The sequence below is a fragment of the Apium graveolens genome, unplaced genomic scaffold (assembly GCF_009905375.1).
Source record: "Apium graveolens cultivar Ventura unplaced genomic scaffold, ASM990537v1 ctg9065, whole genome shotgun sequence".
NCBI classification, from domain to species: domain Eukaryota; kingdom Viridiplantae; phylum Streptophyta; class Magnoliopsida; order Apiales; family Apiaceae; genus Apium; species Apium graveolens.
In genome coordinates, this window is record NW_027421706.1 from 101,596 (window position 1) to 127,594 (window position 25,999).

General features: G+C 37.0%; 2 protein-coding genes across 2 annotated transcripts; both read left to right on the forward strand.

The window, feature by feature from the left end:
- Window positions 1-7,578: 7,578 nt before the first annotated feature.
- LOC141705585 (uncharacterized) lies at window positions 7,579-8,844 on the forward strand. Its single transcript, XM_074508483.1, has 2 exons — window positions 7,579-7,828; window positions 7,976-8,844. Exons 1-2 carry the CDS (start codon window positions 7,579-7,581, stop codon window positions 8,842-8,844), a joined length of 1,119 nt encoding a protein of 372 aa, XP_074364584.1.
- Window positions 8,845-16,083: 7,239 nt separating this feature from the next.
- On the forward strand, window positions 16,084-17,283 carry LOC141705586 (F-box protein CPR1-like). The gene has a single exon (XM_074508484.1). The coding sequence runs from the start codon at window positions 16,084-16,086 to the stop codon at window positions 17,281-17,283; it is 1,200 nt and encodes a 399-aa protein (XP_074364585.1).
- The last annotated feature ends 8,716 nt before the right edge of the window (window positions 17,284-25,999 follow it).

Genomic DNA, 25,999 nt, shown 5'->3' on the forward strand with positions numbered 1-25,999 from the left:
CAGCAGTGAAGGTTCCAGTCATTGGATTTACATGCTTTAAATGTGGGAAGCCAGGACATATGGCCAGGGATTGCAAGACACCAGCCCCAGTCAGTAATGCATTGAGGATTATGGGATCTACCCCAACAGTGAATGAGAATTCAAGGGCTAAAGTTTTTGACATGTCGGTGAAGGATGCGATCCAGGATACGGATGTTGTGGCAGGTACGCTTAATGTGAATTCTTTATATGCCAAAGTGTTAATAGACTCGGGAGCAACTCGATCGTTTGTTTCACAAGATTTTGTTAGTAAATTAAACTGTCCAGTTGAGTGTTTAAATGAAATAATGACTGTGGAATTAGCAAATCAAGAACGTGTAACTGTAAACCAAGTTTGTGGAAATTGTGAGATTGAGATTTCTGGTAGTAAGTTTTGTGTAGATTTGATACCATTTAAGTTAGGAGAATTTGATGTGATATTAGGGATGGATTGGTTATCTAAGCATGATGCTCAGATAGATTGTCGAAATAAGAAAGTAATAGTGAAAATGCCAGACGAAAGAATAATAACGTTCAAAGGTCAGAAACAAGTAAAGAAGTTCTTTCGAGCCAAGAAGTTACTACGACAAGGATGTGAGCATTTCATAGCATATGTAATTGACAGAAGTCAGGAGCCAGCAAAACTTGAAGATATTCCAGTAGTGAATGAATTTCCAGACGTATTTCCCGACGAGTTACCAGGATTTCCTCCAGATAGAGAAATTGAATTTGCGATCGACTTAGAACCTGGAACAGAACCGGTGTCCAAAGCCCCGTACAGAATGGCGCCTGTTGAGATGAAAGAGCTAGCAAGGCAATTGCAAGAATTGTTAGAGAAAGGAGTAATTAGACCCAGCGTATCCCCGTGGGGAGCCCCAGTTTTATTTGTCAAGAAGAAAGATGGAAGCATGAGACTGTGTATTGACTATAGGGAGCTCAACAAGCTGACAATCAAGAACAAGTATCCGTTACCCAGAATCGATGATTTGTTTGACCAATTGAAGGGAGCCAAGTACTTCTCCAAAATTGATTTAAGATCGGGATATCATCAACTAAAGATCAAGCCAGAAGATATACCAAAGACAGCTTTCAGAACAAGGTATGGGCATTATGAATTTCTAGTGATGTCTTTTGGATTGACCAATGCCCCAGCAGCATTTATGGACCTGATGAACAGAATTTTTAAGGAGTATTTGGATAAGTTTGTTATTGTGTTTATAGACGATATTTTAATCTATTCCAAGACGGAAGAGGATCATGCGGAACATGTGAGAACGGCTTTAGAGATTTTAAGGAAAAAGAAGTTATATGCTAAACTGTCGAAGTGTAAGTTTTGGCTACAGGAAGTTCAGTTCTTAGGACACATAGTCAGTAACGAAGGGATCAAAGTGGACCCGGCAAAGATCGAAGCAATTACGAATTGGGAGAGACCGAGAACACCTACTGAGGTAAGAAGTTTCCTAGGATTGGCGGGATATTATCATCGATTTGTTCAGAATTTCTCAAGGATTGCCACATCATTAACAAAGCTTACACGAAAGAATGAAAAGTTTATATAGAACGACAAGTGCGAAGAAAGTTTTCAGGAGTTGAAGCGAAGATTAATCACGACACCTGTTTTGTCACTTCCAGACGATCAAGGGAATTTCGTAATTTATAGCGATGCTTTTCATAAAGGATTAGGATGTGTTCTTATGCAGCACGACAAGGTGATTGCTTATGCGTCAAGGCAATTGAAACCACACGAACAGAAATATCCTACTCATGACTTGGAGCTAGCAGCTATAGTTTTTGCTTTGAAGATTTGGAGACATTATTTGTATGGAGAAAAGTGTGAGATTTTCACGGATCACAAAAGTTTGAAATATATATTTACCCAGAAGGAACTTAATATGAGGCAAAGGAGATGGTTAGAATTGATCAAGGATTATGATTGCTCGATTAATTATCATCCCGGTAAGGTGAACGTTGTAGCAGATGCGTTAAGTCGAAAGGAAAGGTTAAATGTGTTATCTGTACCTGAAGAAATATATAAAGAATTTCAGAAATTAGAATTGGAGGTTAGAATTTGCAAGCCTGAGGAAGCAAAAGTGTACAGTATGATTTTCCAACCGGAGTTATTGGAGAAAATAAAGAAATGCCAGAAAGAGGTAATGGATCAAGATATAAATAGTTTGGTAGGTGAGGAATTATGCACGCAACAAGATGATCAAGGTATTCTTAGGTTTTCTTCAAGAGTTTGGATTCCACCAGTGACGGAGTTAAAGAATGAAATTTTACAAAAGGCACATAGTTGAAGATATTCCATCCATCCAGGGAGTACCAAAATGTACAGAGATTTAAAGAAGAATTATTGGTGGCCAAATATGAAGAGGGAAATTGCGGAATGGGTTAGCAAATGTTATACCTGTCAGAGAGTTAAAGCAGAGCATCAGAGACCAAGCGGATTGCTACAGCCATTGGAGATTCCAGAATGGAAGTGGGAACATATTACCATGGATTTCATAGTTGGATTACCAAGGACAAGGGCGAATCATGATGCCATTTGGGTTATAGTAGATAGACTTACCAAGTCAGCTCATTTTCTGCCTATAAATGAAAGATTTTCGCTCGACAAGTTAGTCCATATGTACCTAAAAGAAATTGTAGTTCATCATGGAGTTCCAGTGTCTATCGTATCTGATCGAGATCCAAGGTTTAATTTAAGATTTTGGAAGAGTTTTCAAGAATGTTTGGGAACAAAATTGAATATGAGTACGGCCTATCACCCGCAGACGGACGGCCAAAGTGAAAGAACAATCCAGACAATCGAGGACATGCTACGTGTTTGTGCTATTGATTTCAAAGGAAGTTGGGACGAGCATTTACACCTGGTAGAATTTGCTTATAACAACAGTTATCATGCCAGCATTGGGATGCCACCTTATGAAGCCTTTTATGGACGCAAATGTAGATCTCCATTATATTGGAACGAAGTAGGAGAACGCAAAATACTTGGACCTGAATTGGTGCAACAGACAAAGGAAGTTGTTGAAATTATCCAGAAGAGATTAATAGCCGCACAAAATCATCAGAGGAGATATGCAGACCAGTCAAGGAAAGACATGGAATTTGAAGAAGGGAGCTTAGTATTATTGAAAGTATCACCGTGGAAAGGACTAACGAGGTTTGGGAAGAAAGGGAAGCTAAGCCCAAGATATGTCGGACCTTTTGAGATCCTAAAGAGCGTTGGCAAAGTCGCTTACGAATTGGCGTTACCTCCGCACATGGGGCACATTCACATTGTTTTTCATGTATCGATGCTCAAGAAATATAATCCAGACTCCAGGCATGTAATAGAATATGAGCCAATAGAGCTTCAGGCAGATTTATCATATGTAGAGAATCCAATAGAGATTTTAGAGGAGAGAGAGAAAGTATTGAGGAATAAAGTGATAAAGTTAGTAAGAGTATTGTGGAGAAACCCAAAGGTTGAAGAGTCAACCTGGGAGTTAGAAAGTGATATGAGAGAAAAGTATCCTCATTTGTTTTCTTAGGAGATTCTGAGGACAGAATCCTTTTAAGGGGGAAGGATGTAATATCCGGGATATAACGTGTAATTATTTTTACTATTAAATAATTAATATGTGTGTTCAGTATCTATTCTGTGAGTTAATTGTTAAGTGATATATGTACTTGAATATTCAAAAATAATATTAATCGAGTATTTTAATTTTTATATGTCCAAAATAAAATATAGATAATTGTCATATCTTCCTAATTATTTTTAGGTTGATTTATAGATTTATAAGAATCATATGAAATTTTTAAAATCTTTTTCCGGGTAATTAAAATTTATTTTATAAAAACGGGAAGCAACCGACGTCAACCATTGTTACGTTTTTGGAACCCGAAACTCTTCCGAGAACTCCTTCCTAAACTAATTGTAATATTCCGAGCATTTTCCATGTTTCGACTTTTTCGATCCGGCATACGGTTTGTCCTGCGCGGGTCCCGGCACAACATTTTCGATACAATATTCGTTTCGGTAAATTAATAAAAGTCGTATTTTCGATAAACGGGAGCTTTTTATTAAACTATCCCAATTATCACTTCGTAGTACGTGTAACTGGGTGCTGAGACCAAGACCGCAGTACAAGCTGTACTGATTTGGATAATTATTCCGAAAACCGATACCGTTTGGATCAGTTTTTATAAATAAATGTACCATTTTATATCCGGAATGATCCAACGGGATACTAATTTTCCGTAATTATAAATAGCCTTTTACCGTATTTTATTTCGTATAAAAATCATTTGCAGACAGATAATTATATAATTTTACAGAGAAAAATCTTATATTCATAAACTGTTCTAAGAATCAAACAGCAAAACGAAGGCGTTACCGATCTCTGTTTTCAAAGCTTGAGTAACCAAAACGAAGGATTTGAGGTGTTCTATCAGATTCTGAGCTTTGTTTCACTGCAGAATCAAAGGTTTAATTTCTAAAAATTTATTTATTTTCGAATTTATTTTATTAAAAATATGAATTTTTGTTCGGATGATTGTTTGTATGATTTGATGATTGCATGTTGTAGAGCTTGTTTTCCTGATGATTTTCATATGTCATACGTCTGATTTGGAGTTCAATAACATGTTCAAATTTGAGTTTGATTTTTCGAATTTTAAAATTAGGGTTTATAACCCGTATGAATGTTCTTAATTGAAATTTGGGGGTTTCTTATTCTGTGATAGATTGATGTTGTGTTATAGTGGGTTGTGTTCTCTGTGAAATTAGCAATCCAGTCGTATAAGTTTCATGAACCAACGAGGTCTGTAGAGAAGGGATTTGTGTTTTGAATATTTTCGATGTTCGCCGGAAACCGGCGATGTTCTTGGCCAATTTCCGGCCAAAACATGAATGATTATAATGATTTGATTGCATGAATATGTTCCTGGTGAGGTGTAGTTGTGATCTGGACAGTTTGGTGGCCTGAGGTGGCCGGAATCGTGTTCTCCGGCCACACTCCGGCGAAGTCGACGGCGGGGTTGGTAAAATTGCAAACAGGCCCCTGTAGTTTTAAAAACGATGCAGTTAGGTCCCTGAAGTTTCCAGACTTTGCAAAAATAGGATTCCTGTCTTAAAAATGTTTAAAAATCATATTTCCCATTTATTTTTATCATAAAAATTCGTTTTTAATTTCTGAAATTCTAAAAATTATTATTTTAATTCCAAAAATTATTTTTAATTCACAAATAAATCTGAATTAATTATTTAATTAATTTCAGTTAATTTTTAATTGATTAATTAGTCAATTAATTCAAAAATTAATTGATTAATTGATTTAATTAATTATTAATTGATTTTTAATTAGTTATTTAATTAGATTTAATTATTAAAAATGATTTAAAAATTCTGAAAAATAGTTTCGAGCTTTAAAATATTATTCTAAATTATTTTCAAGGCTCGATAATTATTCTAAAATTGTTTAGGAGCCAGAATTGGCCAACCGAACCCTGTTTATTAACCCGAAATTGATCCAACGACCCGTTTTAATTCTAAAAACTATTTTAAAAATTATTTTAAATACCCGAAAGCACATTTATGACCCGAGACTTCTTTATAAATGATATGTCAATGATTACGTGATGTATTATGTGTTATACGTGACCTGTTGTTTGACTATCGGTCTATCTATTCGGTGTTTACTTCGTTATTGCATAGATTTCAATCTGTTAATCAGATTTGGGTAAAACGAAGGGTAGATAGAAGTGTGTGTTGAATATAACTCTATGAGTTGATAATTGATAGATGCTTATGATATGTGAGCAGAAAAGGCAAGACGTAGGAAATGAAAACAGATAGTTGAAGAGTAAGACGGTTGTGATTGGAAGTCAGTGCAGAGTAGTAAGCTAATATCAGGCAAGTGATCTGAACTTTCTCGAGATATTGTAATTCTTGATAGTCTTGTTGACATTGCAAGTGCTTTGAAGCACGGAAACCTAAACCCTGATTTCAGTTATTGTTCTTGAGCTATGAACCATATTCTTTCTAAGCCATTGATTATTGTAAACCCAAACTCGAACCTCAAGTATACGATACTATTCTATAAATACATGCAAACAAAATCCCAAACACTGAACTGAATTACTTGTACATTCAACCATTGTATCCTATGCTTTGAGAGCCCAAATCTTTGAAACCCTGAAATATTGATTCTTTTGTTATCCAATTCTTTCATTACCCATCGTTCAAGCTTTTAAACTACTTTGTTGATCCTTACAAAGATTGAAAACCTTTCATTGTTAAACACTCATTGTTGTTAATGATTTTGGTTATTATTTATTATTGCATATTCTGTTATTATGTTAGAATTGGATTGCTTTTATAAAATTGTGGACCAGATTCGTGGTCAGACCATATAATGGTCAAGTTAGGCCAATGTGTGCCTTGGATCCAGTAGTTAGAGCAATGCTGTGTGCCTTGCTCGGGCTTAGTGCGTGACTGATCAGCAGCCTAACCTTGGTTTTTAAATTAAAAGTATAATATCCAATTTTAAATCATAATCCAATGTTCACTTGATATCATAATCATAGTCACTTGATGATCATTATTCTCAATTTTGTCATTGTGACTTGCTGAGCTAGTTAGCTCATTTGTGCGATGTTGTTTATATTCTTTCCAGTTAAAAAGGAACCAGTTGGTAGCGAGGATCCCCAGTCCAGCGCGAGAGCTAGGGGTTCAGGTTGAGGAAGCTGAGCTAGTAGGCTTCTTTTGGGATAATTTAAGTTTGTAAAAGTTTGTAATAATGTTTGATACTTAGTGTGAGTTTGAAATAGTTGGGATTTGAACGGTTTGTAATATATTAGTATGTTTGGCTTGTGTGCATACTTTAAACTGTTGCGGTCCGTGGTGGTTGATAAGTAGGGTCACTGCATATATTATTATTATCTTTATTATTGTTATAAGCAAGTTATAATTAAGGTGTGTGTGTGGACCCCAAACTTCTGACCCGGATTTCGAGGGCGCCACAGTATAATTGTGTTTTTTAAAAATGTTTTTAAAAATTGATTTTTGAGTAATAGAAATGACCATATTTTGTGATATTTTAGGCTTTTTGGGTGATACTGTGAGCTATTACCCAACAATAAAAAACACTTGTTGCAAACAGCGGTAAACATAATTTCTTTTTTCCCTTATTGTTGGTGTGTAATATAAACTCGTTTTTTTGTTTGAGTATTCACTAAGCCACGTAGCAGCTAGGAGAATAAGTAAAATGTTGTTTTAGTATTTTTAGGATCAGAAACAAATAAGTGGAAGTAGTGGATGTTAGTTAGGAGTTTGATGCTAGTTTCTAGGAGTTAGTCATTTGCATTGTTTAAAGTATCTCAGCATGTATTCAGTTTTTTTTAAGTGTGATATATAAAACTTTGAGCAAGTTTGTTCACTCTCTGTTAAATACACGATAGTATTAAATCTGTAGTGTGCATTCACAGGTGATCCACAAACTGAAACCAACATTTGGTATCAGAGCACGGTTAGTCCAGTGGATGCCAAAATATATGCCAAAAACACAGATGATGGAAGAGCTCAAGAGTAAAAATGGATCTGTAACGTTGAGTTATCCGATGCTGAGTAAGACCAATTACACGGCGTGGTCGCTCAAGATGAGAGTATATAGGCTGGCACACGGAATCTGGGAAGCAGTTGAGCCCACTGATGAGAAGACTGTAATTGAAGATAAGACAGATAAAGTAGCTTTGGCTGCGATCTATCAAGCAATACTGGAGGACATTTTGCTATCCATAGCTGAAAAGAAAACGGCCAGAGGTGCATGGGAGGCCATCAGGACGATGTGCCTTGGAGCAGATCGAGTTAGAAAAGCTCGTGTTCAAACATTAAAATCAGAATTTAAGAATTTGTGTATGAAAGACACATAGACTATTGATGAATTCTGTATAAGATTAAATGGATTAGTGACCAACATCCGTACTCTAGGAGAGACTGTTGTAGAGAGCTATGTTGTGAAGAAAATTCTGAGAGCAGCTCCATCTAAATTCTTGCAGATCACATCCGCGATAGAACAGTTCGGAAATCTGGATGAAATGTCAATCGAAGAGACAGTTGGATCTCTTAAAGCATATGAGGAACGACTACGTGGACAATCAGAAAATAGCAATGGGCAATTGTTGTTGACTGAGGATGAGTGGACTAAGCGGGAAAACATTGAAGGACAGTTGCTGTTAACCAGAGAGGAGTGGCTAAAAAGAAGGCCTCGGAAGCCTCGTGGTACTAGCAGTTATCAAGGTATCCATGATAAAAGTAAAGTAAAGTGCTTTAATTGTCATAATTACGGGCATTTCGCTGCAGGATGCCGTAAGCCAAAACGAGAGAGAGATCAGAAACCTGAAGTAAACTTGACACAAGCCTTAGATGATGAGCCAACACTTTTACTGATAGAATGCAAGTCAGGCAGGAGTAACACACTGTTACTTAATGAAGGAGACATTATACCAAAGCTTAACCAAGACAAAAAGAAAGAATTGGAGTCAAATGTATGGTATTTGGATAATGGCGCTAGCACTCACATGACAGGACAACGTACAAAGTTTAAGGAGCTAGACGAGAAGATAACAGGGAAGGTAAGATTCGGAGATGGTTCCACAGTCGAAATAAAGGGAAAAGGTACGGTGACATTTAAATGCAAAAACGGTGAGGAAGTGACACTTGATGGGGTATACTACATCCCCACTCTTTGCAACAACATCATAAGTCTTGGACAGTTGGCTGAGAATGGCAATAAAGTGATCCTTAACGGAGCATTCTTGTGGGTGTATGATAAATGAGGGAGACTACTCATGAAAGTAAAGAGAACAGCTAACAGACTCTATAAAATTATTCTTGAGTGCAGTAAGTCCATCTGTTTAATGTCTGTGACTGAAGAATCCACCTAGCTGTGGCACTTGCGTTTAGGCCACATGAATTTTAATGGGTTGAAATTGTTATCGGACAAAAAGATGGCTCAAGGTCTGCCTAATTTCATGCAACCTAAGGAAGTGTGTACAGGGTGTTTGATGGCAAAACAGACAAGAAGATCCTTCCCAAATCAGACTGATTTTCATGCTACGAAGGTATTGGAGTTAATTCACGCAGATCTTTGTGGACCAATAACCCCAGAAACGAAGGCAGGTAACAAGTACTTTCTCCTCTTGGTGGATGATTTTAGTAATTTAACACTACTAGAAATTTGTCAATAGACATCGCTTATTAGCCGATGTCTATTTAAAATCCAAGTGATGTCTTTGCATGCGATGAGAAAGGTAGGTGCATTACACATCGCTTATTAGCCGATGTCTATACACAGTTTAGACATCGTTTTTCTTAACAATATGATGTATTTTTCTTCAATGTATACCTTCACTATGGTTTCAGTTATTCATTCATATGTCATGTATATCATTTTAAACTTATCACATATAAAGCAATATTATACATTAACATCGAAAAACTTGTTAAACTAATGTGTAACTTAACATATTACATCAGTCTTTTATCAGAAGCGATGTCGTACCTTTCTTTTTTTAATGAAACCGATGTCTTTGTGTGTGTTTAACATCAGTTCTTTCAAAATGTGATATATATTATATTATTTTACATCAGTCATTTCTTGTGAGCTGATATATATGCCTGCTTATGACATCAGTTTATTGTATGAAATATCTTATTTGACTACATTTTACATCAGTTATTTTGTTCATGAAGTGATGTTTGTTTATTTTTTTTATTCATGAATCCCTTGTTTCAATCAAATGCCCAAAACCCAAACAAGAGTCATCCAAAAACATACCAACTGCCATTTTACCATTCCAAAACTAACAAAACCAAAACAAACGCAAAAACAAACATACATTCATTGATTTACCATAGATTATACCAATTACGTACATATATCCACCACCAACCAAACTTCATAATCCAAACAAACTACATAACTGCAAAAGCAAGTACTAGACATCCACCATCGATCATTTACATAGTTCATCCCAAACAGAAATACATCTGCTAAACCAGCTGAAGCTCTTCTAAAATTTAACAGCTGCTAAACCAGCTGAAGCTCTATATAAATTAAATATGAGTTGAGATGAAACCTCGGCAGCAGCAAATCTCATCTTTGCTTCATCTAGCTCTTTCTGTGATCCCCTGGACGATACCCAGATAGACTACAACAGAAGTTTTTTTTTTAAAAAAACATGAGCTTTACTAGACTATTCACAATGTAAACATATTAGCCATTCCAAATATTGAATATTGGAAACCTAACCAGAACACAGTCATAGGCAAAGGCTCTGCAGAATCAACTATGTTGTACTCGACAGCAACAGATTTGCGGTGTGTCTCTACTATTCCTGCCACAGCCATAGAAATGGCTGAGAGAACGAGTCCAGTGTATAGAATCGCAGCTTGGCTACTATCTGCAGCCTCACATTGAATTATTAGTAATATCTTATGCATCTCAAATATTTGCAGAATTCTGAAGATCCAGTGTAGACTATATGTATACAATTTGATTAGAGAACTCTTAGAATGTAACTTATCATACAATTATTGTATCATTCAACTCAAGATGTTCATATTTCTATGTTATGCAAACAGCTAGATCAAATATGAAGAATTCCAAAAAGATTATGATATAGGGGAGAGTCTACCTGTATGGAAAGGACAACAGCAATTGTTAAGATCTCCTCGGAACATCCAAGTTCATCTGAAGCTAAGATCATTTTTGAGAACATTGGTTCCTACATAAAGTTAAATATTCTGAGTACTAGAAATCATGAAATCAGTATAAATTATGTTTACTATATGGCTAGGTAGGTGGTTTTGCACTTGGATAACAGAGAGAAGTGCAGAAATTATACCAGGCATCTCATGTGTGTGTGCTCAGGAAGAAAGATAAAATTATTCAATTTTTTAAAAGAAAGATATACTGCAACATACTAATGGAATTTCAGTTATTTGGAAACCAGCTGGTGAAGTAAGTTTGGCATCATCATCAATTACAGAGGAAACAAGACTTGTTCCTGAATCTCTGGAATCCCCTCTGTAGACAATTCATTGACGTAATACTCCTCTGTGTAGAGCCTAATATCGTATAGCTCAAATTAATATTATTCAACAAAGTCTTGCTCTCCAGCAAAATCAAAACAAAAACTTAATAAATTTACGAACAAGAACTCATGCAGTGATATTTGAGAAGAATGCCGAAGATGAATTATAATTAAATTCAACCATCCATTTTCAATAACAAAAACACTAAAGAGGTGGAACTTGGACATAATTGCAATAAAAAACAACAGAGATATCCAGTGCCAGAGATAAGCTCAAAAAGTAGAAAGATAAAGACATGCATATACATATGAAAGCGTAATATCAAAATCATGAGTTATCGAGTTGTTAAAACCTAGAATGATCAATCAAAGCTGAAATTAAATATAATAAACACCTACCGACTAGTATTTTATTCATTAAGTCTAGTTGGATGATATAAAGGGAGAAATTATTCAAGACTCGGCCTACACAGGTAACCCCTAATTCAAACCAGGAGAGATGCTATGGAAGATATTCACCCATCAATCTATGAAAATTATCAACTCATATCACGCCCTATTTTTCAAGATCTAATTCACTTCAAACTGTGCACAAAGTAGGCAGAATTTGGACACAGTATCACACCTAAACCATTAAAATCTTCTTGATATTTAGAATAGATAATAATAATAGGCACAACTTCTAAAAAGAAACTATTGTCAATAAAATGAGAACTTCTCAGTTCAGCACCTATAACATTTTCCAGGACGTACTCTTCCTACCCTTCCAACTCTTTGCCTAGTTGATGCTTTTGATATTGGTGCTACTATCAAATTTTCAACATCTGTAATATGCAAAGTTGTAATCAGAGTTATGTTAAAAATCAAAGACAATGCTGCATATTTAAATATAATTTCATATATGATATATCACAAGCAGAAACTGGAGATTACTCTAAGCAAATTTGTAACCAAAAGAAACCTACTGCCCAAAATGCAATATACTACATTTGAACTCTTAATGGCCATGTGGCATCTTTTCGACACTGACACAAACTGAATTATTCTGTCTAGGAAAACTAAGAATATCTGAATACATGATTTTAAGATTATAATATGAATTAGTAAACAGACTAAACACAAATATATTTACAAATGACACAAACACAAATATATACAAGCACTTGTTATTACTTGTAAATCCGTATTTTAACTACACATACAACTACACAAAATACAGCCCAAACATATATAAATAGATATGTAAAGAATAATATACCTAACAAAGTAAGCTCCAAAATCCCAAAAAACACAGCAACAAACTCCAAGACCAAAATCCAACTTAATTAGCTCCGAGATTTAAGCTTTAATAAACCCTAAGCTACAAGATTTAGCTCCAAGAAACTCTACTCCTCACCTTAAACTTCAATGAACACACTTAACTCCTTAATCTTCGAATCTGTCACAAAAATTGAAATAGATGAGAAAAAAAAACATTTGAAAGAAAGACAGTAAGAAATTAAGAGATGAGTTGAAGAAATTGAGAGGTTTAATTGGAGATTCAAGGTCTAATCGGAAAGGGGGGAAAGACAGTAAGCATATATTTGAGAGTTCTAGGTTTAGCAGTCGAGAGAGAAAGGGGGAATGACTGAATGAGTTTTTGTTTTTGTTTTTGTGGAGATTGTAATTTTTTGTTTTTGTTTTGATTTTGATTTATTTTTAATTTTATGTTATAATGTTATTAAAGTGAATGAGTGAATAGGCGGGATGGGAAAATATACTAAGGGGGAAAAAATTTGGCTAAGGGCGGGGAGCAAAAGGGAGAAGCAGCGGGCTCTAATTTTTTAAAATTGAGCTTAGACATCGGTTATTATGTCAACCGATGTTAAAAAAAATTGGACATCGGTTTATATGTTAACTGATGTGACGTAGTTTTTAAAAGAACAACTTAGACATCACTTTACTCAAAAGCTGATGTAAACATACCAAAAAGACATTACTTTTTTTTATTGTGATGTAAAAAAGGCTTTTAACATCAGTGACTTTTCTGACTGATGTCTAATGTGCGATGTCTAATGCTGATTTTTTAGTAGTGTAATGTGGATTTATATGATAAAAAATAAAGATGAGGCCCTGAGCATGTTTAAGAAATTCAGAACATTGGTTGAGAATAGTACGGGGGAAAAGATAAAAATGTTAAGAACTGACAGGGGTGGCGAGTTTTGTTCTAATCAGTTTAACTTATATTGCAAAGAGAATGGAATTGCAAGACATCTTACTACTCCCTATTCACCACAACAAAATGGGGTTGTTGAGCGTAGAAATAGAACTGTTGTGGCGATGGCTAGGAGTTTCTTAAAGGAGATGTGCTTGCCGTCTGATTTCTGGGGAGAAGCAGCTCGATATGCTGTGTACGTATTGAATCGATTACCGACACGGGCTCTGTCAGATAAAACACCGTATGAGGTGTGGAAAGGGTACAAGCCAGACATAAGTCACATCCGAGTGTTTGGTTGTGCTGCACACATGAAAGTGCCAAGTGTGCACACAACTAAACTTGACGATCGCAGCAGAATGGTGGTTCACTTGGGTACAGAACCGGGAACAAAGGCCTGTAGACTCTATGATCCAGAGTTTGGGAAAATAGCTGTGAGCAGATATGTTGTGTTTGAGGAAAGGCGACCTTGGAATTGGAATACACAGCAACAAGAAAGTTTGAATGCTCAAGGTTCATTCACTGTGTCGAACAACTGCTCAAATGGAGAAAATCAGAGTGACACTGTGGAGGGGTCTGACAATTACAATGATGATAACATGGGGGACACAAGTGGACACAACTCGAGCACCATTGAGACATCAAGTGTCAGGACTCCCACCAGGCCAATTACAGCAAATACTAGTGAAGAAGATCAAGGATCTGCTACTGAAAACTCAAGTAGCAGCAATGAAGAACCAAGAAAATTTAGGCTGCTGAGTGACGTTTATGATGAAACACAAGAAATTGAGCTGGAAGAGGAATTACTATTGTGTGGTATAGATGAACCAGGAAGCTATGAAGAAGCTGTGAAAGAAGAGGCCTGGGAACAGGCTATGCAAAATGAGATAGATGCTATTGAAAAGAACAACACCTGGAAACTCGAAGAGCTACCACCTGGGCACAAACCGATAGGTTTAAAATGGGTTTACAAAATAAAGAAGGATACAAACGGAAAAATTATCAAATACAAAGCAAGACTTGTGACGAAGGGATATGTGCAGAAGCAAGGGGTCGATTTCGAGGAGGTCTTTGCTCCTGTTACCCGTTTGGAAACAGTGAGACTTCTTTTGGCACTAGCAGCAAAGAATGGGTGGGAGGTGCATCACCTAGATGTAAAATCAGCCTTTCTCAATGGGGATTTGGAGGAAACCGTATATGTAACTCAGCCCAAGGGTTTTGTGAAATTAAATAGTGAACACATGGTATATCGATTAGTTAAGGCATTATACGGATTGCGTCAAGCACCCCGTGCTTGGTATACCAAGTTGAGTAGATGCCTGGAGAAGCTTGGGTTTACTAAATGCCCATATGAAAATACAGTATACACCAAACGAGAGGGGGATGAATCATTGGTAATAGGTGTGTATGTTGACGATCTCCTGATCACTGGTACAAGTCTCTCAAATATTCAGAAATTCAAGAAGCAAATGAGTGAGGAATTTGAGATGAGCGATCTCGGAAAGCTATCTCACTACTTGGGAATCGAGGTCAGCCAGGAGAAGGAATGCATAGGACTAAACCAATCTGCGTATGCAAAGAAGCTGTTGAAAAAAGCTGGCCTAGCAGACTGTAATCCATCCAAATATCCAATAGAGGAAAAAGTACAACTGGTTAAGGACGAAAGTGGGAAGCCTGTCAATCCCACGTTGTTTAAGAGCCTTGTTGGAGGTTTAAGGTATCTGGTCCATACACGACCAGATATTGCATACTCAGTAGGGGTAGTCAGCAGGTTCATGGAGCGTCCTACTACCATGCATCTAAATGCGGTTAAACGTATATTACGTTATGTCAAAGGGACAGTAAACTACGGGCTGATTTATTGGAGAGGAACATGGAACTACATACTATCGGGTTACTCTGATAGTGATCTTGCTGGGAATATTGAAGACAGATGAAGCACCGGAGGTATGGCCTTTTATTTAAACGAAAGTTTGATAACTTGGGTGTCACAGAAACAGAGATGTGTGGCTCTATCCTCCTGCGAAGCTGAATTTATGGCTGCAACTGCAGCAGCATGTCAGGGAGTGTGGTTACAAAATCTGCTTATGCAAATAACTGATATGAAGCATTGTCCGGTCACTATATATGTTGATAATAAGTCCGCGATTGATTTAGCAAAAAATCCTGTTTTTCATGGACGGAGCAAACACATTGATATCCGTTATCACTTCATTCGGGAATGTGTTGAGCGTGGTGAAATAACTATTAAGCATATACCTACTGAAGAACAGTGTGCTGATATTCTGACTAAAGCCATGTCCACTGCGAAGTTCGAGAAGATGCGTACCCTGTTGGGAATCCAGAATCTGCAGAAAAGAGTTTAAATTACGGGAGAGCATGTTGGTGTGTAATATAAACTCGTTTGTTTGTTTGAGTATTCACTAAGCCACGTAGCAGCTAGGAGAATAAGTAAAATGTTGTTTCAATATTTTTAGGATCAGAAACAAATAAGTGGAAGTAGTGGATGTTAGTTAGGAGTTTGATGCTAATTTCTAGGAGTTAGTCATTTGCATTGTTTTAAGTATCTCAGCATGTATTCAGTTTTTTTTAAGTGTGATATATAAAACTTTGAGCAATTTTGTTCACTCTCTGTCAAATACACGATAGTATTAAATCTGTAGTGTGCATTCACAGGTGATCCACAAACTGAAACCAACACTTATTACCTCAAAAACACTCATTTCGATCTCTACTGTTTTCACTCTTAATCTTCCCCATCTTCATCTAAATTAAACTCTAAAAAAATGTCAGATGAACTGCTTGCCCTCATTTTCATCCACCTACCGGTGTTCATTCTAATGAGGTTGCGCTGCGTTTCAAAGCAATTTCGTGACTTGATAGACATTCCATATTTCGCCAACGTGCATCTTCGTCATTCGGTGAGAAATCGTTTGAATCGAAATATACTTTGCAGAAGTATGGATCCCGATCTAAATTGCAAAAGTGTGGGTCTACATTGTGTTGAAATTGATACACTCCGTTGTTTTGAACCAAAATGTTTAGGGGGATGTTATAATTCTTCTACTCAATTAATTGGTATGTGTAACGATATTGTTTTATTTTATGATCAATGTATTAAGGAAATCACATTTTGGAATCCAGCAATTCGCACATATATTGATGTGATTCTTCCTCGTGTTAGTATTCCTCAAGGTTCTTTTTATAATCATACATATAATAATCTGGGGTTTGGGTACGATCATGTTAATGACCATTATAAAGTTGTAATGACTGTTCAGTGGTATCGTACTACTCGATCTAATGGTGCGCAGAATGATAAGGAAGTTCATGTTTATAGTTTAAAATCAAATTCATGGAGAAGAATTGGGAATTTTCCTTATCCAGTAAATTGTGGACGATTACCTGCTACTTTTGCTAATGGTGCTTTGTTTTGGATGTGTTCTGAAGAAACAGTTGAGTCAAATCATGGAAAATATATTGCTGCCTTTGAGCTTGCAACCGAAGAATATAGAGTGGTACCAGCACTACCTGCGCATGATGATACAAGTTGCAATGTTGACAATTATATTGGGTCCATGGATGGTTTTCTTTGTGTTCAGTGTTATGTTTATCATCCAGAATGTGATGACGAGTTGGCGGAAATGGGAGACATATGGTTGCTGCAAAGGGATGGAGAAGAGGATACTTGGACCAAGTTAGTTTCGTTTAATAGACCATCTACAGTTTACCAGCCATTGGCATTTTCGAAGAGTGGCAATCATTTACTTTTGGCAAGCCAAGAAATTTTTTTGTGGTACGATCTTGTCAAGGAAGAAGTACGAGAGGAATTCAGAATTAGGGGTCTGCCTCAATACTATGAGTTAGTTGATTATATTGAGAGTCTTGTTCATCTTGATGGTGGTACAAGTGCAGAAGAGAATCAACTTATTCGAGAGAAAAAGGTGGCTGAAGACGACGAAAGTGATGAAGGTAATGCTGCTTAATCTTTCTATGTGAAGTTTAAATGCAAATTTATGTTGTTTGAATTTTGTTATTACATATATATGGTAAAATACAAGGAAAACAGTTTAAAAGACAATAATTAAATTTTAAGATGGGAAGTAATTCCCATATCAAAAGTTAGGCTTTGGCTCTCTGTGAAAGAAAAACAAGAAATATAATGTCTGAAATATAATATCAGAGTCATGCCTGTTCTTGAGCAAGTGTTTCAGTTAATGCCAAAACTTCCTAAACAAATATAATATAAGAGCCATGCCTGTTATTGAGAAATTGTTTCCGCTCTTGCCAAAACCTCCAAAACCTTCCTAATAATCTTCTTGATATATTTATAATCTGTTTGCATTTCTTTTTAACTGGGGGTATTTTACAAAATCATTGCATAAAAAGTATATTTAAGGCTGAGTTGTATAGTAGTCCTTTCATCATAGATATGTGTACTTTTTCCAGCTTCTGTTACACGTGGCTTAGGTTTTTCCTTGCATCTCTTGTTGGACAATGATATTTTCCTTGATATTCATTTCCTTTCTTTCTTAAGTTTAAATTTCTATTAGGGCTTAAAGATAGACATTAACATAATTAGATTACTTCTTTACCTGTAGGAGTAAACTTTCAGATTTAATTACCTCTCCAAACTAAAAGTATATATTATACATCTATTTTGATTATATGTGCATCAATTCACAAGCTTTATCTTCCTTCATTTCATTCCCATAAACTTTTATTCCTTCTTTCATTCTAATCATGTTTTTAAGCATATTAAATATTGTTTTCAAGCCCCAAGCAAAATCTTTATCTTTTTGAGATATAGTTCAAGAATACTAAGTGATCATATGACTTTTTAAAATCTTAGTAGGCCTGTTTGGGCACCACTTATAAGTCAACTCATGACTTCTCCTCTAAAATAACTCAATCAAATCAAAGGCCAACAAAAAACCCCTTATCCCAGAACGCAAGTCCCTGAAGATTAAAACTTGGAGTAAAAAAGCTACACATCTTTTCAATTATAGGCAAGTACAATAACTCAAACAAGATTTTTTTCCCTTAGGTAAACCAACAATAATCAGATAAAGGAGTCAAATTTATCTTTAAAATATTGAACTGAAGTTGTAGATAATTGTGGGCAAATAAGTATGTATGAGTGTAAGTATATTAAAGTGAGAAAATATCGGGAAGAAAAAACTTACTACAATAATGGTGGGTTGAACTGGAACTCTTATAGTTCGGATCAGTGAGAAGATGGGCGGGGGAGGGTGTGGTTGGGGGGTTATAGTTAAAAAAATATTGTTTTTAGTTTTCTTTAAACATTGTTAAAGAAATATTGTTAAAAAAATCATATAAGACTTATTGTTAACATAAAAGCCACCAAATTCGGTTGTTTTCATTGTTTCCAATATTTATAATTTTTGGAGGGAAATTTCCCGCCTATTTTTATTAAATTTAATAAAAATAAAAGTACAATTAAAATTTAATTCCACCGACTAAAAGCGCCGACTATAAATTTCACCTATTAAAAGTGACCGAACTTAAATTTCACCGCATGCGGTGGATTTTATTCATTCGTCAACAAAAATTTTAGTTGATTTTAAATTCCACCGAAATAGGTGGAATTTAACTTCGGTGGCTTTAAGTTGGTGGAATTTAGTTTTTTTTTGTTGTAGTGTTGGTGGATTGGTAAGGATGGTAAGGGGACTGTGATACAATTAAGTTCCAAAGGCAAGCCTCGAAGAGCGCAACTAAATATTGCTGAAGCAATAGGAGTAAAAGAAGGGGGAGTTAGATAAAACACACTAACATGAAACAAATAGTAGAATCTGTCTGTCAAGTGGTAATGTGTGCGGTGAACGCTTCACTTGAGATGAATTCTCCCATTTAGTTTCCATTTGGCATGCTATACTTCAGAAAAAATGTTTATACTTTAATCAATGTTCCTCGAGTTAATATTTATACATTAAATAATGTTTCTAAAGTTCATGTTAAACGGTCCACGAACAAGGGTGTCAATTGTTTAGCTGGTTTTTGTTCTTGTTTATCAATTGTCATAACTGTTATATATCCCATGTTACACATATTAAAAAAAAGATATATATATATCTATATATCTATAATTTATAACATGTAACTCTATAATTTATAACATGTAACATACGTAATAACTTTTATTGAATCATATAGGAGTGTAAAATAATACAAATTATTACATGATAATAATATACCTATCTACATCGTGCAACATAACATGTATAGTAGCACATGCTAAGAAATAAACATAGTGTACATTATATTTGGGGTACATGAAGAATAACATGTATAGTAGTACATGCTGAGAACTAAATATAGAGTACATTATATTCCGGGTACATAAAGGATACTATAAATGATCATCCAGTGAGTCGAACTCTGCACCAACACTTTGTTGTCTGGTATAATGTATAATGTCATACAAGCAAAGATAGTACTATATTTATAAAAAATATATATGTTGATGTACAATTTAAACAATCTAAGGAAAAAATATAATTGAGAATTAATTATTTATATAATAAACAATCTTTTGACTGTTATTAAGTACTTTAGTGGCAAACATATATGTTTGTATCTCTATATATGCCTAATTTTTTTAATTACTTGAAATTTGAATGAAAGCCATAAGATCGTACAAGTAAGATGCTTTTATCAAATTTATATAAATCTATAGAAGAAATCTGTTTTTAAAAGATTAGATGACAGAATTTGAAAATATCGTGATTTATAACGAGGTGATACTAAGAGAAGGAACAACCATTGCACAATTTCCGGATAGACTTAAGAAAAAAAAATCTTTGCAACATTTCTGGACTTATCAAGATGTTTGTAAGCGTTCTTTCAAGCTGTAATGATGAGTTCTCAAAACAAGCTTTTGGTTTAAATTATCGAAGTGTCTTAATAAAATTTCCTCACAACGATAAGGTATTAGCTTATAAAACATCCAAAAAAAATAAAATGATACGTACATCTGGAGCTAGTCGAGAAAGTATCACAAAAGCCGCAATAAAGTATTTTAAATACCAATATTTTATTGACAGAACCTCTGATTATCCAAACCATAAAGTCATCACAATTTTCGACAAAGAAATAAATGAAAAGAATACATTGAATAATAACAACATATTCTTTAATGTTGGTAATATTATCATTAGCATAAACTCACCGAAATTATAGATTTTAGCATCAAAAGTCAGAACATGATAGTTAATAAGAGGAGAATTAAGCACTAGAGTGTGTGAATCAAATGTGATGATACCATAACATCCAACACTTACATAAAATTTTACTACTTACATAAACATCATACATTACTTGTCACAAACATAAGCAATGGACTTAATTAACCCTCGCTCAAATTTTTTCCAACGTTACTCTTGGAAAAAAGACATTAACATAAGCCTTATCAAAATTGCAAGGAGAGTATTCAAATTCTTTTGGAGAATGCAAATTTGAACCAAACATTTCTCATGAAAGAACAAATTTCCTCTTGGAAGATAAAGGCGTAGCTTGTAGAAGCATCATAGGACACAACATCAGAAATGAGAGGTGAACTTCTACGAAAACATATATACCGTGCCATCATTACCTACCAACAAATCCACATTTGAAGAAGGTGTTTTCTTGCAAGTATACATAGAATAGGTGGTTCTTGTATAACATGAGTTTCAAGAGTTGTTTACAAATCATAAGAATGTAAGAGTCCGGAAGGTTCTAGTGGGCTCAACTCATTATTGTTGTTTTCATAACTTCTTTGTGAGGAAGGTTCGTACTACCCAACTTTGAGGGCTAGATTTTTGTGTGTCGGATCCACACAATGATTAATTTTTAATAGGCATCTCCTTTAGACATTCTATTCTAGTATTATTAATTAGTTAATACATTCCACAATTTCCTTATCCTTTAGAATTAGTTAATTAAGTTTAGCTTCTTTGTTTCTTTTCAAATATTAGAGTACTAAGTAACATATGTGATTTACTCCTTGCTTCCACTCACTGCTGCTACTTACATCAGTACTGCAGCTAGCTCCTATACTCTGCACTCATAATTCATATATATAAATTATTTACTTTTGCGTTTTAGCTAAATAAGACCACTGATCTAGGTTGGTTGACAAAAACTCACTAATTTACATCTTCAATTTCTGAAGATTCCGATGTGAACTTCTCCTTAGATTTCACTGTAATACAAGTGGGTTGTAACTTGACCTTATCATTTCAGTTTTTTAAGATACAGATTCACATTCATTTTTCTTACAATTTCACTTAGTATAATTTAATGGAGACACCTGATTTCTCAAGCAAATTTGCAGGTAACAACAATCATAGTGTATGTTTTATCACGTACCCCGCGAGTGTTGTCTTTTCCTCGAATTCTTGATCCTGACTATGCATTTATTCCTCCTCCGTTTCTCCGCTTTACCCATGCATAACATGTTGATAACTCCGGTGAGTGGGCGGCTCCGTCCGATGGCGTTCCTGGACAATTTATGCGGGGGTGAGGTGTAGCTGCTGGTTGGGCGCCTGCAAAACAACACCGGAAGGGAGTTTGGCTCCCACGGCGCCTCCGGTGTGAGAATAAGAATAGACTTTGGAGAAGATGAAGGTATATATGTTTATGTAATTTTGAGGCTGCTGTGTATGTGTGTTTATATGTGATGGCTGCTGTGTGTTTTTGAGTGTATGATAGTGTGTGAGTGTAAGAGTAAAAATATTTTCCAACCCCTAAACCCTTCGGTCTTGGGGGTATATATAGCCCCAAGGTAGGGTTTAGGGGTAGTTACCTCTAAATCTGGGCCGTTGGATCTTGGGAGCGGAGGACGCCTGGCTTGGGCGGATTGCTTACACGTGTCCAGGGGAGGACCACCTACAGAGTGTCCTAATGGCCTCTGACACGCGTCGTGCTTTTCTGGATTGTTGGTTGTTGATAGCTGTTATAGTCACATGCCCACGTACCCCTCCTTGGCGGGTTTTAGGATGTGCATGCTTTTGCTGGGACCCCGCTCATGGCCGTCTGAGTCCGGATCCGGATCCGGGTAGGCATTAGGTCAGGGCTTCCCGTCGGATCCGGATCCGGGTAATGCGATGGGGCCGGGCCTGGCCTCTCCATTTGATTGTTCTGGGAGAGGGGGGTCTCGGACCATCGATCGAGGCTGGTGTCCTTTAGATCCAGGTTATATCCTGAACGGGTCTCTTATACCCTATCATTCGCCCCCCACTCCCTTATGCGGATTTTCTGGATGAGGGAGTAGAGTAGGATTACATGGTTGGCTTGGGAGAAAAATTTCTGCTCCTGGTTGCCCCCCAATGCGGATCTGGTATAGTAGATGCCAATCCGGATTAAGGTAGGATGGTTGATGCCTTAGAAAAATTTCTGCTCCTGGTTGCCCCCCAATCCGGATCTGGTGTAGTAGATGTCAATCCGGATTAAGGTAGGATGGTTGATGCCTTAGAAAAATTTCTGCTCCTGGTTGCCCCCCAATCCGGATCTGGTGTAGTAGATGGCAATCCGGATTAAGGTAGAATAGTTGCTGCTTCTAGAAAAATTTCTACTCCTGGTTGCCCCCCAATCCGGATCTGGTGTAGTAGATGGCAATCCGGATTAAGGTAGAATGGTTACTGCTTCTAGAAAAATTTCTGCTCCTGGTTTCCCCCCAATCCGGAACTGGTATGGTAGATGCCAATCCGGATTTAGGTAGAATAGTTGCTGCTTCTAGAAAAATTTCTGCTCCTGGTTGCCCCCCAATCCGGAACTAGTATAGTAGATGCCAATGCGGATTAAGGTAGAATAGTTGCTGCTTCTAGAAAAATTTCTGCTCCTGGTTGCCCCCCAATCCGGAACTGGTGTAGTGGATCCCAATCCGGATTAGGGTAGAATTATTTCAAACATGAAACTGTTGACAATGATCCAGACTATTGTTATTGATCCGGTTCCTGGGCTATGGAATTCGAAAGGTTTGGGAATTTAAACGGTTTTGCTCATTTTCCCCCCTTCGAATTTGAATTTTGGGCAGTTACTTTACTTGATAATTGGGCCATAATGATGACTTGATATAAATGTGCATTATGTGTATATATTAATATACATATTTGTCTCTTTTTTTTTGTAACTGCTGGGATAACCAACCCCTGGCTGCCACGTGGCAGGGGTGGTTTCTCTCCCCTTCCCCTATAAAAGCCGCAGCCTCCTTTCTTTTTCTCTTCTTATTTTCATTCTTTTCTCTGATTTCTTCTAACTTTTTCTTTCTGGTTGCTTCTGTCTCCTTCTTACTAGGCTCTTTTTGATTCTTTTTTGCCTTAGCCCCAATTCGGTCGAAGACAGATCTCCTGGATTGCTGAGAGTCTCCGGACTCTTCTTGCTCATCATCTTGTTCAAATTCCATCTGAGCCCGAGCTTGTTCATCTCTGTAGAGCCTGATTGCTTCAACAAGTTCATGGCTTGTTAAGTTAGCCATATGCTCCTCTACAACTGGAACATTTGTGTACTTGTATTGATTTAGCTCTATGACATTTCTAGCATCCCTGATCGGGGTATGCTGTGTCAGTGGTTGCTCCTGGAAGGTCTCCCTGTCTCCTCCAAGTTCTTGAACTTGAGAGGGGTCTTGATCCTGAATATGGGTATTGGCGGAGGTCCTACCAGCTGTACTTTTTCCTGCTCTTGCCATCACCACAAATGTACAAACAACTGACCAAGATTTGAGGCTATAAATGTGGATCTGAGGTTGTTTTTTTGAAGATTACAAAAAATTTCCAGAATAACAGCAAGCAAATTTTCTGGGTTTTGCTAACAACAATACTAAACAAGAACAACAGCCTCTTGAACACAAAAGAAAATATGCAAGCTAAAACAATTCTGGGTTTTAAAATTACCAAGACTATCAAACCCCAGGCTTCAAGACTATCAAGATTATCAAACTCTAAACAACCAAAACTTAACAAGAGCGGGCTCACACAAACATGGCCTAAAGTAACGAGTTCACACAAACGTGGCTAAAATAAACATTCATATTGAAGAAAGGTTTTGGTTGTTTATGTTCTTACAGTTTTGAAAGTGGACTCTCTCAAGAGTTTGCTGATGAAGATGAATCCAGGGGCACCGAGACCCAAGAATGGAGCGCCCCTCCTTCTAGCACCAAATGATAACTCCGGTGAGCGGGCGGCTCCGTCCGACGGAGTTCCTGGACAATCTGTGTGGGGGTGAGGTGTAGCTGCTGGTTGGGCGCCTGCAAAACAACACCGGAAGGGGGGTTTGGCTCCCACGGTGCCTCCGGTGTGAGAATAAGAACATGCTTTGGAGAAAATGAAGGTATATATGTTTATGTAATTTAGAGGCTGTTGTGTATGTGTGTTTATATATGATGGCTGCTGTGTGTTTTTGAGTGTATGAGAGTGTGTGAGTGTGAGAGTAAAAATATTTTCCAACCCCTAAACCCTTCGGTCTTGGGGGTATATATAGCCCCAAGGTAGGGTTTAGGGGTAGTTACCTCTAAATCTGGACCGTTGGATCTTGGGAGCGGAGGACGCCTGGCTTGGGCGGATTGCTTACACATGTCCAGGGGAGGACCACCTCCAGAGTGTCCTAACGGCCTCTGACACGCACCGTGCTTTTCTGGAGTGTTGGTTGTTGATAGCTGTCATAGTCACGTGCCCACGTACCCCTCCTTGGCGGGTTGTAGGATGTGCATGCGTTTGCTGGGACCCCGCTCATGGCCGTCTTAGTCCGGATCCGGGTAGGCATTAGGTCTGGGCTGTCCGTCAGATCCGGATCCGGGTAATGCGATGGGGCCGGGCCTGACCTCTCTATTTGATTATTCTGGGAGAGGGGGGTCTGGGACTATCGATCGAGTCTGGTGTCTTTTAGATCCAGGTTACATCCTGGCCGGGTCTCTTATACCCTATCACATGTCAATAGAAGTTTCCCATCTTCCTTTTCTCTTTTAGCCCACTCCTCTTTAATAAGCAATAGCTATCTGTCGTTGTTCTCAGGTTTACCTCGAAGTCTCTCCTTGTTAGTTTTCAAAGAGCCGATAGTTTCTTCCACTTTCATCTTCTCCAAGTCTCCGAATTGTTCCATGGTAGAGGAAATTTGAAGGAAGTTTGAGGGCACCGCTCTTAGCAGCTTCTTGACCATATATGATTCTGCGATTTCTTCACCAAGTGCACATATGTTAACCACGAGTCCACTCATTTCCAGATAGAAGTCGTCAAGGGAATCTGTATCCTTCATGATCATTGCTTCGAACCCACTCCTTAGAGTTTGTATCCTCGCCTTCTTCACGCGATCAACATCTTGACACGTGACCCTTACAGCTTCCCAAGCTTGTTTTGCAGTCTCTTTCTCTGCCAATGACAGAAGAATATCTTCGGGGATGCCATGATATATAGCCGCAAGAGCAATCTTGTATGACCTGTTATCGACCACTACATTTTTCTCCTTCGATTCTACAACACCCAAACACCATGGGCCTGCAAGTAGACTTTCATTTTCATTGCCCATGTTGTGTAATTTCCTCTTGACGATATGGGATAATTTAAGCTCACTGCACCATCCTTATTTTTTCCCGTTTCCACTGTCAACATCTTGGGCATTCACTGGGGACACCCGAGCCCTTATAACAGAATGTTGAATAAATACAAAACAATCTTACATATATTACTAAGGTTTAATTTGAAACTATGA